The sequence below is a fragment of the Nicotiana tabacum genome, chromosome 14, assembly GCF_000715075.1.
Source record: "Nicotiana tabacum cultivar K326 chromosome 14, ASM71507v2, whole genome shotgun sequence".
In the NCBI taxonomy this organism is placed as follows: Eukaryota; Viridiplantae; Streptophyta; class Magnoliopsida; order Solanales; family Solanaceae; genus Nicotiana; species Nicotiana tabacum.
This window is the reverse complement of record NC_134093.1, coordinates 43,729,499-43,746,394: the sequence shown is the minus strand read 5'-3', so window position 1 is coordinate 43,746,394 and position 16,896 is coordinate 43,729,499. Positions and strand designations below refer to the sequence as shown.

At 38.7% G+C, this 16,896-nt stretch overlaps 1 protein-coding gene across 1 annotated transcript; it reads left to right on the top strand.

Moving 5' to 3' along the window:
* Positions 1 to 7,745: 7,745 nt before the first annotated feature.
* On the top strand, positions 7,746 to 8,261 carry LOC142168918 (uncharacterized). The gene is made up of 2 exons (XM_075230093.1): positions 7,746 to 8,057; positions 8,142 to 8,261. The coding sequence occupies exons 1-2, from the start codon at positions 7,746 to 7,748 to the stop codon at positions 8,259 to 8,261; spliced, it is 432 nt and encodes a 143-aa protein (XP_075086194.1).
* The last annotated feature ends 8,635 nt before the right edge of the window (positions 8,262 to 16,896 follow it).

The window sequence follows — 16,896 nt, the reverse complement described above, 5'->3', positions numbered from 1 at the left end:
GCATCGTCAACTCTAGTTTTTGAGTGGTTCATAAATGATTTAAAGGGGCGACTCTCATTTGAGAAGCTTGAAGTTAAAAGAATTGACCAAGTTTGACTTTTGAGTATTTGACCTCGGATCGGAGTTTTGATAGTTCCGATAGGTCCCGACGGTGATTTTGGACTTAGGTGTATGCCCATATTTGCATTTGGATGTTTCTAGAAGGTTTCGGCACCATTTGACGGAAGTTGGCAATTTAAAGGTTTGGTATTTTCCAAAGTTTGACCATGGTTTGACTTTAAGGCTATCAGGTTCGGATTTTGGTTTCGGGATTTGGAATAGGTCTGTTTCTTCATTTGGAACTTGCCTGCAAAACTTGGCGCCATTTGGAGTTGGTTTGATGTGGTTCAGACGCTTGATTGCAATTCTAGAAGTTCTTGAAGTTCATTGTATTTTCATGCGTTTTAGCGTCCGATTCATGATTCTAGAGGTTATTTTGATGTTTTGATCACGCGATCTAGTTCTTGTTATGTTTTTATATTTGTGTGGGTGTTTGGTTTGGAGCTTCGGGGGCTCGCGTGAGTTTCAGATTGGTTTCAGATAGGTTATGTAGAATTTGAAGTGTTAGTGTTGGTTGCATCGCAATTGCGATGTTTCTATCGCAAATGCGACAACTGCATTTGCGAGCTAATCCTTGCTTTTGTAAACCTGGGCTTCTGGGGATGGGACCTCGCATTTGCGAAGATTTTTTTCGCATTTGCGAATGCATGTGGCTCGCTTTTGCGAGATGATGGTCGCTTTTGCGACGAGTTGCTGGGTGGAACAGTCTTCGCATTTGCGAAGTTATGTGTCGCAAATGCGACTTTAGCAGGCCTGGCTAGGGTCGCTTTTGCGATCCTTTCTCCGCAATTGCGAGGGTTGAATTTGCGAACTCCAGGTCGCAAATGTGACATCTGCAGCTTGTTTATTGCTGAGTATTCCGAGACTTAGCTTTATTTTATCATATTTTGAACTCTAGGCTCGGTGGGAGGCGATTTTATGGAGAGATGTTCATACCAAACTATTGAGTAAGTGATTCTAATCTATTGTCAACTATATTTCATGAATATATATTAGATTTAACATCAAATTTATGAGAATCTAAGAGGAAATTTGGGGATTTTTGTCAATGTCTTGAAAAATAAAAATTTTAGATTTGAGAGTCGAATTGGACTTGGATTTAGAAACAAAACACATATATGGACCTGTGGGGTTATGGGTAGTCAAAACCTACCCTTGGACCCGGGTTTTGACTGGGCGGGCCCGGGGTTGACTTTTATCGACTTTTTGAAAATTGTATAAAGATCATAGCTTTGTTAATTGAAATTGTTTTCTCTTGCATTGTTTGATGTATTTAGGTCGTTTTTGGCTAGATTGAGCCAAGTAGAGATGAATTTGTAAAGGAAAATCTAATTTGAGTATTGATTTGGCCAAATTGAGGTAAGTATCTTGCCTAACTTTGTGTAGGGGAAACTACCCCTTAGGTTTTGGATTGATGATACTATTTTAATTATGTGAAAGACGTGTACACGAGGTGACGAGTGTGTACAAGGGCTTATATGTGGTATTTGACCATTTTAGACTATTAGGCTTCTTTCATGCATTTAATTGAAACTATCGTTTCATGTTATATCTTTTGTTACTAGGCTTGCCCTTACGTGCTGTACTTGAAATTATTAGTTCATGTTCTATCTTTCATTTGTCAAGTGCACCCTTATATGTTTTAAATTGTTAATTACAATTACTTGTTGAATACAGGCCTTGTCTGTCATATGCCTTCATTGTTAAAAGATTCTCAGAAATTGTGTCTTTGTTTATGAATTGTCATTTCTTGTTATTTGATTTTGTGAGTTATCGTGTAACTTCTTCATCCGTTGTGATTTCTTTGTGTAGCTTCGTTATTGCATTGATTTTGTGATATGTCGTAGTTAGTTTGCTTAATTCATATTGCTTGGGGAGCGGGTTGCACGCAGCAACGGTATTGATGATGATGATATGGTGGAATAAGAGATGATTATGATATTGATAAATGATGATACGGTGGGATCGATTTGCGTACCGCAATGATTTAGGTACGTATTAATTTCTATTGATAATGATGATATGGTGGAATAAGGGAGGATTATGATATTGATAAATGGTGGTACGGTGGGATCGAGTTGCGCGTCGCAACGGATTGTATATGTGATACTTGATATTGATTAATGATAATATGGTGGAATAAGGGAGGATTATGATATTTATAAATGATGATACGGTGGGATCGGGTTGCGCGCCGCAACAGATTGTGTGTGTTGTAGTTGTGGTTGTTGTTGTATCTTGTCTGAGTCATGCATCCTACGTGAACTATTGTATTACTTGAATGTGTCAATCTGTGCTCCCCTGGTTGCTTGGTGAATTGATTTTCAAGATGATTACCGCGCGGAGTCATTATCTCATACCCTGTTGAGCTGTTGATAACATAATGGTTTTAAATGAAAGAATTAGGAGCATGCTTACCTTATGTGACTCTTAAGTTAAAACTCGTCATTTCATTCGATACTTTATTATTGTTATTACCTGTCATATTTTACTTTAATTGATTTCTCGAATTAAACTCCTTATCCTATCTGACGTTTTTACTTTGCTTAAAAATCATTATTACGTTTTATTTTAACAAGTTCTAGATTTAATTCAATGACTTAACCGATTCTTTATTTTATTGGAAAATGATATTTTCCTTACCCAAATGACTTCTAAACTAAACTCATTTGATACCATATCTTGTATAAATTGTACCCTATTTCATTGTAGTTGGTTTCTAAATAAAAACTCATTTTCTCACTGATTTCCTACTTATTCAAAACTGTTATTATGCCTTATTGTATATAAATATATCTCTTGAACATTTTTGTTAGCATTTGACGCGGATATAATGTACATGGTAGCACGAGGAATTTGCCGTGCTAAAGTGGTTTGGAAAATATGGGCACATACATGTAAGATTTGGAAGTTGTGACTTACGATTTGAGATTACGAGAAGTGGTACCTCGGGTAATTCTTGTTGTAATTCGTGCATCAGAAACGATTTGATTGATTGAGTTGTCATCAGTTCCCCTTACTTGAATTCATTCATATTTTATTTGTGTTCTAACTATGTTGTTGCTTTATTACCTGGTTGTTTCTTGTTGCCATTCGTGCTCCATTATTTTCACTGTTGATTGTAATTTGTCATCCTTCTGCTATTGGCCATTCATTGATGTTCTTTCCATTGTTAGCTTTATGTTATATCTTGCACAGGTTTACATGTCTGGTAGGTATATTGACCTTGCCTCGTCACTACTCTACCGAGTTTAGGCTTGATACTTAGTGGGTACCGTAGTGGTGTACTCATGCTACGCTTCTGCACACTTTTGTGCAGATCTAGGTACTTATGATCGAGTTGGTTTTTGAGACTTATGTATGTGTGGCAGAAGACTTCAAAAAATACCTGCTCGACGTTCGAAGGCCCCGAAGTCACCTTCTGTTGTATTTATTTCCATTGTCTACTATTATTTCGGGACAGTGAAGTACTGATTATTTCTAGTTACTCTTAGAAAAGCTTATGACTTGTACTACCCATTTTAGGGTTATGTAACTGATGTTGGTTCAACTATGTTGTTACAGATATTATTTAATGTATTGCAGATAAGTTAGTTAAATTCCATTAATAATCACCATGTGTTAGGTTTACCAAGTCTTAAAAACTAGGATCCATCACGACATCCTAAGGTGGGAAATTTGGATAGTGACATTTATCCTTGTTTCTTTCACTTTTCTAGTTCCTTCATAGGTAACTTCTTGTTTATCCCACATTTCCTTAGCTATATCGTAACTTGAAATTTTCTCATATTCTTCTCCATTGATGGCATTATATGACAGATTTTGTATCTTGGCATTAACTTGGATTACTGCCATTTGCTCATTAGAATAGTCATTTATATCTTCTGGATCAGTGGATGATTGTCCTTCAGCTTTCTTGTCAGACTTTGTTGTTGGAAGTAGATAGATTCCCTTCTTGATTACACGCCACACCTTGACATCGTAGGATTTTGCATATATTTCTATGCGAACTTTCCAATGGGAAAAGTCTGTCCATTAAAATATGACGGCCTTACCTAAGATGTCCCTTCTTGAAATAGTGCCTCAACAGTTACTTAGTTTGACATGATCTTTTTTCACTAGCTGTTAAGCAAAAGATAAAAGTGTGAGACCTACTGAAAGTACATGGGGTGGGGGGGGGGTTAATTGTTATTCTTTCTTTTCTATAACAAGGTAGTTGACTGATTTTCCTGTTAATCGAATGAGTCCTTGATGTGAGATAGATGTAATGTAAATAAAGAAAATAAATTGCAGAAAGTAAATGACACAAGATATTTTAAACTGGTTCAGACTCAATGTGAATCCTACTCCAGTCCCCTTGGATTGCAAGGGAGTTCTCTTTTGAGTATTTTAAAATCTTTGGTACAAGTACGTTAGTGTTGTTGAATAAACACCAACAGCTTCTTTACAGTATAAGTTCTTCTCTTCATTTTGATACAATGCCTCACCAGTAATTATCTTCAATCTTTCTTCTCTCCACTAGTTATATAGTTAATCTAGAATAGACTACAATGCTTGTTTGGAGTAGAACAAAAAGATTGGTAATGGTTTCGATCAAAGTATATTTCTTCTATTGAGCCTTTTGCTGCTGATAAATGCCCAAAAGTGCATGATTTTGAGTGAATTTTCATCTCATTTATCGTGTGAGTTGCGGGGGATTACATGATATTTGAAGTGAATTATACTCATTATATATTTGTTATTTGTAGGAGTGAGCTTGGATGATAATGGATCAAAAGATATCAAATTATTGCAAAAACAAGAAAAATGGAAGGATTATGAGCTCGTCTATTCTCGTGCATGGCATGAAAACGAACGCAAAAAAAGGAGAAAACTGAAGGCACAAAACAGCAAAGTGAAGCAAAGGAAAGGATCGCTTCGCGAAATGGAAGAATTTCAAAAGTTGAACCGCATCCATGGGTGCGTGACGCGCGAAGGCAGACGCGGATTCCAGCTTCTCCCATCCAAAGTTGGATTGAAACGTTCCGCCCCTCATCAACCCTAAGTGAAATAAATACATCAGAGAATAAATCTTTAAGGGTTACACAATATCTTTGAAGGCAAGAAAAAGAAAGCAACAAGGCAGAAGCTTCAAAAATGAGTTTCTATCTTTCTTTATCCTTTTTCTATTATTGGTGATGAATTCTTATAATGTAGTTGTGAAAATAATTATGAGTAGCTAAACTCTTTATTCTAGGGTTTGATGGAATCTCTTGGAGGATGAAGTTCTGTTGCGTTATAAGTTTGCCATAGGATTTTCTCTACTTGTACAACTACGTGATTATTGTGGTTGATTGAAGAACCCTCAATTGACCATGCCTATTTAGTGTGTATTACTTGGAAAATGGTACATATTTAGGTAGTTGTTAAACAACATCACTTCTGACGTATATAAGGGATCAATACGGAGGGTTTAAAGGTGGGATTAGGAATAACGCAACTTTGGTGCGATCTTAGTGAGCGGTAAACTAGTGCCAACTAGCGTAGTTCGGAAGAATGCGTCTAGCAAATTATTGTATTTGCTCGGAAGTGAATTACGATACCTAAAGTGCTCATGATTGGTAGAGAATATCTAAGCAGATTTATAGGAGACATGGCGGGGAGGATTCCGACAAGAGGGAAAATCTTAACCCTAGACCTTTCCAATATTGTCTACAACATTTGCTTTGTTAATAATTGAATTATAGCTTTTTAGTTAGTAAACACTCAGCTCATTATTCAATATTTCTGGAAGTTGATTACTTGAATTCTTGTGAAAATAGCAGTTATGATTAGTAGGTTAATTTCCTATGGGGTTCGACTCCGAAATTGTAAACCGGATTATATTTGCAACGACCGTTTAGTCCTTTTTATAAGTCATAGTTGGGCGTGATTAAATTTTGGCGTCGTTGCCGAGGAATTAACGGTGTTATTAATTACAGCTACAAGAATTTCTAGGATTCTTAGTCTAGTCAATTTTCTTCATTTATATTCATTATACTAAAATTCTAACATTTGTAGTCTTGTGTGTTACAGGTGCACGTTTAGAAACTCTTCAAGAACTGGTGAATTGTATGAAGCATTACCGGACCCTGAGAAAGCTTTCAAGGCACTAAATTGAGCAAACAAGAAAGACAAATGACAACAGAACTCAATAGAACGAATTGAACTAGACATGGGTGACAGAATAGACAACCCAAACAACAGAAACAATGTGAATGACCCGAACAATCTGGGTGTGAAACCTCTTGTGCCAAAAGCAGCCTTGTATGATTGGGCGTAAACCACCGCTGAAAACTTGGTAACCGCAATTGCAGTCCCTCTGATACAAGCAAAATTATTTCAAATTACAAACAACATACTACATTTGTTGCAGAACAAGGGATTGTTCTTGGGGTCTTACATTGAAGATCCATAGCAGCATCTGAAAACCTTTATGTCGATTTGTGTCACGCAAAGGCAACCGGATGTGACATCTGAAGTAATACGACTATTGTTGTTTCCATTATGAGTGACAGGAGAGGCTCAGACTTGGCTTAATTCGCTCCCCATTAACTCCATCACTACTTGGGAGGAATTAGTCAAGCAATTTTTGAACAAATTCTACTGCCAAGCAAGTTGATGAGATATTGAGCTTCAGACAAAAACTAACTAAAACACTGCAAGAAATGTGTGAGAGGTTCAAGGGGATGTTGGTCAAGTGTTCACACTATGGCATTCCTAATCCGATGTTGGGGCAAAGGTTCTACATGGGATTGGCAAACAGCTTGAAGGCCAATGCTGATACTTCAGCAGGTGAAGCGATTTTGAGCAAATCAATTAGAGAATATAAGGTCTTACTTGATAAAATGGCTCAAAACTCAGGATGGATGACAATAGACTTTAAAATCACTCATGTAGTTCACTCAGTAGCTCTAGACCCAAACAACTCCATGGATGAGAATATGGCTACTATGATGATGCAATTGAGTATCCTAACCAAAAAGATTGTGCCTTATCAAAGGCAACAAGGGTAAAATCAGTAGAATCGGCAACAAGCTTATCAATAACCTCAATAGCAACAAATAGTGTGACAAGATGATGGGTTGTTTGAAATTAAAGGAATTCTACAACAATTCATTGGGTCCAGGGGGAAAATGGAAGAAATGGTCCACCAGATACAAGAAAAGGTAGTATCGCACGACTCAGCTATCAAGGGCATTGAGATTCAACTATGGCAAATATCCATGGTCCTTAACAATTATCCTCAAGGGACATTACCTGCGGACATACATGTTAACCCGAAAGAGCAGGGTCCGAAGCAGCTTATGGCTGTGCGTCTGAGAAATGGTAGAGATCTTGATCTAGAGCAAGAAATCGCTCGCGAGAGCCGACCAACTGAGATACTTGTACCAGTACCAATTGAGGTAGATGAGTCAACTGAGCTAACAAAAGTAAGAGTGCATCCAGCTCAGGACGCACTAAGCAAAGAGAAAGAGGTTGCAAAGGAGGCTGAGAAAGTGCAAGAGAAGGCATTAGAAAAAGTGCTTGAGTATGATCTAACTCAAGTCAAAGGAAAGAAACGACCACCAGTACCCTTCCCGTAGAGGCTGGGCAAATATCAAAAGGATGAGCAGTATAAGAAATTCATGGAGATGTTGAAGAAGATTCAGATGAACATTCCACTAATTGATGCCTTAAGGGAGATGCCTGGTTATGCAAAAATGATGAAGGACTTGATGTGTCGCAAGTTCGACTTTCAAGACTTGGTGACTATGACACTGACTCAGACTTGCAGTGCTATCGTGACAAGACCTATAGCTGAGAAGCTATCCGACCCTGGGATTTTCACAATTCTGTGCACCACAGGCAGCTATGCTTTTGCCAAAGCATTGTGTTATTTGGGGGCGAGCATAAACCTGATGCCCTTGTCTATCTATAAAAGGATAGACATTGGAAGGGCAAGACCCACATCCATGTTACTATAGCTAGCCGACCGAACGGTGAAGAGTCCATTAGGTATACTTGATGATGTACTTGTACAGGTTGGAAAGTTTGTGTTTCCGACAGATTTTGTTATTCTAGACTGCCAGGTTGATGAAGAGATCCCCATAATTTTAGGAAGGCCATTCTTGGCCCACAATGAGAGCTTTGATCGATTCTGAAACTAGGGAGCTAAAGATGAGACTGAACGATGAAGAAATAACATTAAATGTGCAGAAGTCTATGCGGCAACCCAGTGAGTTTGCTAATTTCTCTCTGATTGAAGTTGTGGATATGATTCTAGAAGAGGAAGATGAGGAACTGAATGCAAAAGACCCCTTAGCAGCCTGCCTGATGAACTTAGAAGCGGTATATGGTGAGGACTTAGCGGAGTGAGTTTTGTCCCTTGAAGGCCAAGGGTACTGGAAAAGAGAGCTCGAATTCGAGCCTTTACACTTAGAAGAAATAAAGACCCCTCCAGCTAAGCCATCAATTGAAGAGCCACCACAGTTGGAGCTAAAACCGTTACCGTCGCACCTCAGGTATGCTTTCTTGGGACCTAGCTCGACATTACCTGTTATTATCTCATCTGGTTTGTTAGATGTACAGGTAGAACAACTTTTGCAGGTTCTGAAGGAGTGCAAGACTGTAATTGGGTGGACTATTACAGACATAAAGGGTATCAGCCCAACGTTTTGTATGCATAAAATTCTACTGGAAAATGGGCACAAACCTTCCAGAGAACATCAAAAAATGCTAAACCCCAACATGAAAGAAGTGGTGAAGAAAGAAGTGATCAAGTGGTTAGATGCGGGAATCATCTTCCCCATATCTGATGGCAACTAGGTCAGCCCAGTTCAGTGTGTGCCAAATAAGGGTGGAATGAATGTAGTGCATAATGAGAACAACGAGTTGATCTCAACAAGAACAGTCACAGGATGGCGTATCTGCATCGATTACAGATGATTGAATAAGGCCACCCAAAAAGACCACTTTCTGATGCCATTCATTGATAAGATGTTAGATAGATTGGCAGGGAGGTACCACTTTTGCTTCCTGTATGGATACTCGGGGTATAACCAGATCTCTATTGCCCCGGAGGATAGAGAGAAAACGTCGTTCACATGTCCGTATGACATCTATGCCTTTCGGAGATTGCCGTTTGGCCTATGCAACGCACCCGCCAGATTCCAAAGGTGCATAATAGCCATCTTCATAGATATGGTAGAGGAAATAATGGAGGTTTTTATGGATGACTTCTCAGTGGTGGGGAACTCATTCGATGATTGCCTTATGAACTTGAAAAAAGTATTGAAGAGGTGTATGGAGACTAATCTGGTGCTAAACTGGGAAAAGTGCCATTTCATGGTACATGAAGGTATAGTCTTGGGCTACCTAGTGTCAAGTAAGGGCATTGAGGTGGACCATGCTAAGGTTGATGTAATTGAGAAGTTGCCTCCACCCACTTCTGTCAAGGAGATAAGAAGTTTCCTTGGTCATGCCGGCTTCTACAGGCGATTTATAAAAGATTTTTCTAAAATTGCTAACCCTTTGTGTAAATTGCTTAAAAAGATCACCCATTTGTATTTTCTGATGACCGTAGGGTAGCTTTTGAGGAATTGAAGAAGAGGCTGGTGATTGCACCGATTATAGTGGCACCTGATTGGGAGCAACCTTTTGAGCTGATGTGTGATGCAAGCGACTATGCTGTGGGAGCAGTTTTTGGGCAGCGTAAAGATAAAGTCATGCATCCAATCTACTATTCAAGTAGAACCTTGAGTGGTGCCCAACTAAATTACATAGTGACCGAGAAGAAGATGCTAGCAGTGATTTTTGCATTTAAGAAATTCAGGTCATACTTGATAGGCTCGAATGTAATTGTTTATACTGACCATGCTGCTCTCAGGTACCTAATTGAGAAAAAGGAGTCAAAGTCGTGCCTGATTCGATGGGTGCTACTACTGCAAGAATTTGACTTGGAAATCTGTGATCGAAAGGGAACAAGAACCAAGTGGCTGATCACTTGTCTAGGATGGAAGGAGCAGAGAAGAAGGTTGAGGTAGAAGAGAATGTGGAAACTTTCCCGAATGAACAAATTTTGGCCACGAGCCTTGAGGTGGCGCCATGGTATGCAGACATTGCAAACTACCTGGTGAGTGCTATTGTGTCCCCTATGACCTTTCCTCTGTTAAAAAAAATGTTCTTTCGTAACTGTCGCGCGTATTACTGTGATGAGTCTTATTTGTTCAGGATTTGTGTTGATAACATGATCCGGAGATATATCCCGGAGACAGATCAATATTTTATTTTGCAGGCTTGTCATGCATCCCCATATGGTGCCATTTCGAGGGAGTAAGGACAACCGCGAAAGTGTCGGAGTCAGGCTTCTACTAGACGACATTGTTCAAAGATGCACACCTCTGGGTGAAGGGTTGTGATGAATGCCAACAGACCGAAAATATTGCTCACCGACATGAGATGCCCATGAACCCAATTCAGGAGGTAGAAGTGTTTGATGTATGGGGAATCAATTTCATGGGGCTTTTGTGAGCTCATATGGCAACAAGTACATACTTATAGCTGTGGACTATGTGTAAAAATGGGTGGAAGCAGTGGCACTCCCTACAAATGATGCAAAGGGAGTTATTGATTTTTTTAGAAAGAATATATCCACCCGGTTTGGCACTCCAAGGGCAATAATCAGTGATAGAGGCACTCACTCCTGCAACCGAGCCTTCGCAAAGTTGTTAGAAAAATATGGGGTTCGTCACAAGGTTGCCACCCCATATCATCCACAAATAAGCGGGCAAGTGGAGTTGTCGAACAGAGAAATAAAGAGTGTGTTGACAAAGACAGTGAATGCTACGAGAACAGATTAGGCAAGAAAGTTAGATGATGCACTCTCGGCCTATCGTACAGCTTTAGAAACTCCAATTGGCATGTCACCATATAAACTGGTGTTTTGGAAAATGTGTCACTTATCCGTGGAGTTTGAGCATAGAGCTTGGTGGCCACTGAGGCAGCTGAATCTCGGTATGGAAATAGGGGGTACAAGTAGAGTCACAGAGTTGCACGAGCTTGATGAGTTCTGTTACCATGCTTTTGAGAGTACCGGGCTATATAAGGAGAGAATAAAGATGATGCATGATAAAAATACTCTTGAGAGAAATTTTAAACTTAAAGATGTGGTATTGCTATACAATTCAAGATTGAAGTTGTTTCCGAGCAAGTTGAAATCAAGATGGTCAAGACCATTTCGTGAGGTAGAGATGCATCCCACCGGAGCCGTATAAATTGCATCAGAAGATGTCTCCCGCAAGTTCAAAGTTAACGGGCAAAGACTAAAACATTATCAAGGCATGGTTGAGGAAGGAAAAATTATCTCGACCTCATACTTGAAAGATCCTTGATAAGGGATAGCCCAAGTCGTGCCGCGACATTAAATTAGGCGCTTCTTGGGAGGCAACACAACTTTTTTATATTTTTCTTTATTTTCCTTGTTTGATTTGGAATTGTGGAAGCATTGACATGTTTATGAATGCTGTAGGAATGCGATTATGTGAAGTGGAATGACTCGGGGTGAAGAAATCATGAGAAAAGGCCAAAAGTGGCTAAATTCGAAAAGCAGAAAAAATGGCCAGCACTGCCTCGTCTAAATTCGCGCCTCATGCGAAGGCAGACGTGGTCCCAGGCAAGCCAAATAGAAAAACAAATAGTAAATTCACCCATTGCGTGACTCACTTCGCGAAAATTTGCACATAGACGCGTGCTGCATGCAAATAGACGCGCCAGTCATGCTGACTTTGTTTCGCGGACAGTGAAGTTCGCCCGTGGCGCGGATGACTTCGCTAAATTGTCTTAACTTTTTTCTCTCTCTTTTCTAATTATTTTTTTTCCAGCTTTTGTTTTTCATTTTTCCTAATAACTTAAAACCCTTTCCCCCTTGTTCCCAGTTCTTATTTCCCCCTCTCTCTGTCACGACCAAACATCCCAACCCCTCGTACGAACCCTTCTTCCATCATTTCCCTCCTGGTAAGACTCCCCTCCCCCTGTTATTCTCTTATGTTCGTTTCCTCCCCCCCCCTCCTTCTTCATTTTTTTTTTCTGTTTCATTGCCCCCACCCCCACATAACAGCCCCTCTTCTATCCTCCCTTAGGTTAGTTTTGTTTTTCTCTTTCTTTCTTGTTATGGTTTATTTTGGTAGAGTAATTGAATTTTATATTTTGGAGCATAGTTTGGTCTAGATTTTGTTGGTTGTTGTGCATAGTGAGGTGGGAAACTATAATTTCCACCACCTCACTCAAATTTGGAGGGCAAAACACATATAATTGCATTGAAATATGATGGTAAATATTATGCATATAAGGTGTTCAAAAATTGCTCGAATGAGAATTTTGATAGGCTTTGTGAAGTCTGAGTAACAAGACTCATTGTTTTGGTAATATGAACATCTCTTGATTATGGGATAGCCATTTGGGGGTCTTCACAAATTGCATTCGTTTAAGAACGAATGTCAAACCGCAACCAACTTAGGCACGACTCGTGCACGACGTATGTATCGTCTTACCCATTTGATTTTCAATGATGCTAAGTAACCTTAATTCAATGTAATTAAGTTGTAGTGGATATTTATACCCTGATTGCACACTTACACTTTAGGGCTAAATGTGGGGTGCGATGTATACCGCTATGACTCAATGTTACACATTATACTAATATGTGTTTTGTATCTTTTGCAGGTGATATGGCAGTCTTTAAAATACCAAATAGAAGCCAGGGAGCCGGTAGTACTGGTAAGCCACCCCAAAGAAACCACCAACTAACAAGAATGTAGCAGAGAAGGGTGATATAGAGGCATATTGGAGTCCAGACAAACTTTGAGGAGCCGGGAGATGCAGAGTTGTCTGATTTGAGTGTTTTTGATGGTACTACTACTAAGGAGCCAACGGAGGTTCGAGAGGTGGCTGTTGGGGATGCTGCTCCGACTAGGGAGGGTGAGATAATAGCCATCGTCAACACATCTAGTATCGCATTGGAGGATCCATCAGCATTGCGGACCGAGGTTTTCTATCGGTCCTCCCTGCAGCCTGAGATATAATGATGGAGGTTTTGACACCCACTATACTATTGATCATTTATTGTATGTTTATGTGATATTGTGCAACTGGGGACAGTGCACTCTCTTAAGTGTGGGGTGGGGGTGTCAAAATTTGATTTTTGTGGCATGTGTTTAATTACTAGTGATACATTTTGTCATGATCACACTTAAGGCCATTGTAATTGTATAATTGTAGTTAGCTTTTTATTGGCGTAATTCTTGATTTTTTTTAAACCACGGTTCTTTTTCGAGGATGCCATTTTCTTAAACCGGGTAGTCTTAGGTAGTTCTTTCTTTTTCAAACTTTGTAAAAGCATTTGTAGACTTTGCCCAATGATGGATTGCCTAGACATATTTCTTGAGGGTTTAAAATCTAGAAAAAATTACAATTTTTTTTTCTTTTCATTTGTTTGTTTTGAACTGATATTGGAATGGGAAGAGATTGAGTATTGTACTTCATGACATATTTTATATCAGGGCTTAGACCTGGAGCATTTGTGCTTTGTACTTTCCTCATAATTCTTGTATGTATGTGCCTTGAAAATATATGTGACTTTACTCTGACTCTTAGGCTCATCTTTTGACTCTTTTTATGTGCTTCCTATATGGTTTAGTTTTATGATGACTGTGCTTAGCAACTTTAACTTGAAAGTCGAGTTTGAGCCATCTTAAGTAGGTCATGTATATTGTGCGAGGTGAGAAATTTGAGTTGTACTCCGTGCCATCCCTGGATAGTCTAGAACTTGCTCCGTGTGTGAGTCGAAACGAAATGATTAAGTATTGTAGGGCTAGGAGATGATATAGGTATTTCTTTGATTGACCATTGAGCCACTTTTATCCACCAGTGCTAATACTATTCATAGTCAACCCTTTTGAGCCTGTAGACCTTTTCCTTGGCACCCACATTACAAGATAAAATTTCTTTTGTTCTTAATCAAATCTTATTCACCCTTTACTTCTGAAAGCACTTAAGTTACTATAAGAGTAAAGAGAGAGTCCAGGTAGCTTTTGAGTGGAATCATATGAAGGCCGAGAAGGCGTGTTGTGTTTAAATGAGTTACTATCCAGAAACACCAAATTAAGGGGGGTGTATTAAAAAATAGATTTTGAAGTACACCTCCCATGTATTGATCCAAGCAAGTGAGCATCTACGTGACGATATGCTTAAAGAAGAAGGGCAATAATCGTGTATGGGTTCGTGGCATGACGTTGACTTGGTCGTGATAAGAAGGTGCTTGAAAGTGAAGTGTGTGTATTAAAATGCTTAGGAGGGATAATCACTATTTTTTCCAAATATATCCTATCGGTCCCTTGGCCTACATTACAAGCTATGAAGTTCTACTTGATCTAAGTCTCTGCGAACTTAAATTAGTCAAGTCTTACACTACGGGTAAGCCTATGGTACGAACTTGGGTGGCATATGAGTTATTTTTGCGAGAGTGAGCGAATTCTTTCGATTGGAGAGTCCTTAAAATATACTTAAACTTATGTTTGAGTGTGTGGACTACTGTCTCTTTTTGATTTGTTGGTATGAATTTGGTTTTTGAGTTGGCACAAGAAGTGAGTCTTAGTTTGGGATGTATCAGAGTTAAATTTTGAGGCTAGGATATTAGAGAGAGTCACACAATTATTTTAATTAGTCTTGGCATGACGTAAAGCTTGAGGAAAGTATGAGTAGTGCTTATGCTAGGTTCTAAGAGTTGGTATAAACCAATATCTTTGGCGTGAGGCTTGAGTAGGTTTAAAAATTTATTTCTTGCCAGTGTGCTTAATTTTATTCGCTCGAGGACGAGAAAAAGTCTAAGTGTGAGGAGGTGAAAAATGGCCAAAAGTGTATGATTTTGAGTGTATTTTCATCTCATTTGTCATGTGAGTTACGGGAGATTACATGATCTTTGAAGTAAATTATAATCATTATGTATTTCTTATTTGTATGAGTGAGCTTGGATGATAATGGATCAAAAGATATCAAATTATTGCAAAAAGGATAAAAGTGGAAGGATTGGGAGCTCGTATATTCTCGTGCGTGGCATGAAAACGGATGCAAAAAAAGAAGAAAAGTGAAGGCACAAAACAACGAAGTGAAGCAAAGGCACGGATTGCTTCGCGAAATGGAAGAATTTCAAAAGTTGAATCTGCATCCATGAGCGCGCGACGCGCGGAGGAAGACACGGATTCCGACTTCTCCCATCCGAAGTTGGATTGAAAAGTTCCGCCTCTCATCAACCCTAAGTGATATAAATACATCAAAGAATAACTTTTTAAGGGTTACACAATATCTTTGAAGGTAAGAACAAGCAAAGAGCAAGGCAGAAAATCGGAAATGAGTTTTTATCTTTCTTCTTCCTTTTTCTATTATTGGTGATGAATTCTTATATTGTAGTTGTGAAAATAATTACGAGCAGCAAAACTCTTTATTCTAGGGTTTGATGGAATCTCTTGGAGGATGAATTTTTGTTGCGTTTAATATAAGTTTGCCTTGGATTTTCTCTACTTGTTCAACTACGTGAATATTGTGGTTGATTGAAGGGCCCTCAATTGACCATGGCTATTTAGTGTGTATTACTTGAAAAATGGTACATATTTAGGTAGTTGTTGAACAACATCACTCATACCTTATATGAGGGATCAATATGAAGGGTTTAAAGGTGAGATTAGGAATAACGAAACCTTGGTGCGATCTTAGTGAGCGGTAAACTAGTGCCAGCTAGCGTAGTTTGGAAGAATATGTCTAGTAAATTATTGTATTTACTAGAAAGAGAATTACGATACCTACATTGCTCACGATCGGTAGAGAATATCTAAGCAGGTTTATAGGAAACGTAACGGGTAGGATTCCAACGAGAGAGGAAATCGTAACCCTAGACCTTTCCAATCTTGTCTACAACATTTGCTTTGTTAGTAATTAAATTACTGCTTTCTAATTACCTTGCTTTTAGTTAGTAAATACTCAACTCATTATTCAATATTTCTGGAAGTTGATTACTTGAATTCTTGCGAAACTAGCAGTTGTGATTAGTAGGTTAATTCCCTGTGGGATTCGATTCCGAACTTGTAAACCGAATTATATATGCAACGACCGCTTAGTCCTTTTTATAAGGCATAGTTAGGCGTAATCAGCTGGATTTATACGAATTGAGAGCAAGTCTTCTTTGATATTACAGATCCTTAGGAGATCGGCAACCCAAGGGAATTGATCCTTAGAATGAATCTTGAATTGACTCCTTCCAAGAAAAAGGGAGGCACTTTCTATACTTTGGCCTTGCAAGGTGGCGTGATGACTGTTGCTTCCTTGAAGGTCGTGATTGAATATTATTAGCAATTCTTCCACACAGACTGATTGATATCTTTTCCCTTAACTTTCATAAATAGACAAGATCGAATATTTATTCTCCTTGATGGTCGTAATCATGAACATGATTGATTCTTTAATCCTTGCTTCTTGATCTTTCGGAGAATCTCGATTCCTGAATCCTTTCTTCTGGATTTTCAGCTGAATCTCGCTTTCTTCTCCATTCTCAGCCTTCCATCTTTTGTTCCTTGATTCCTTCATTCTGCTTTCTTGACTTCCTTCTTTGGATTTTATTTCCTGCAATAAAGGTAAGTTTTTTTTTTTTTATTAAAATAGATATCTAATAATGTGGAGATATTTTTTTAGCATGTTCAAAAACATTTTTTTAAATTTAAATTCTATATTTATTTAAGCTTTGTCACATAA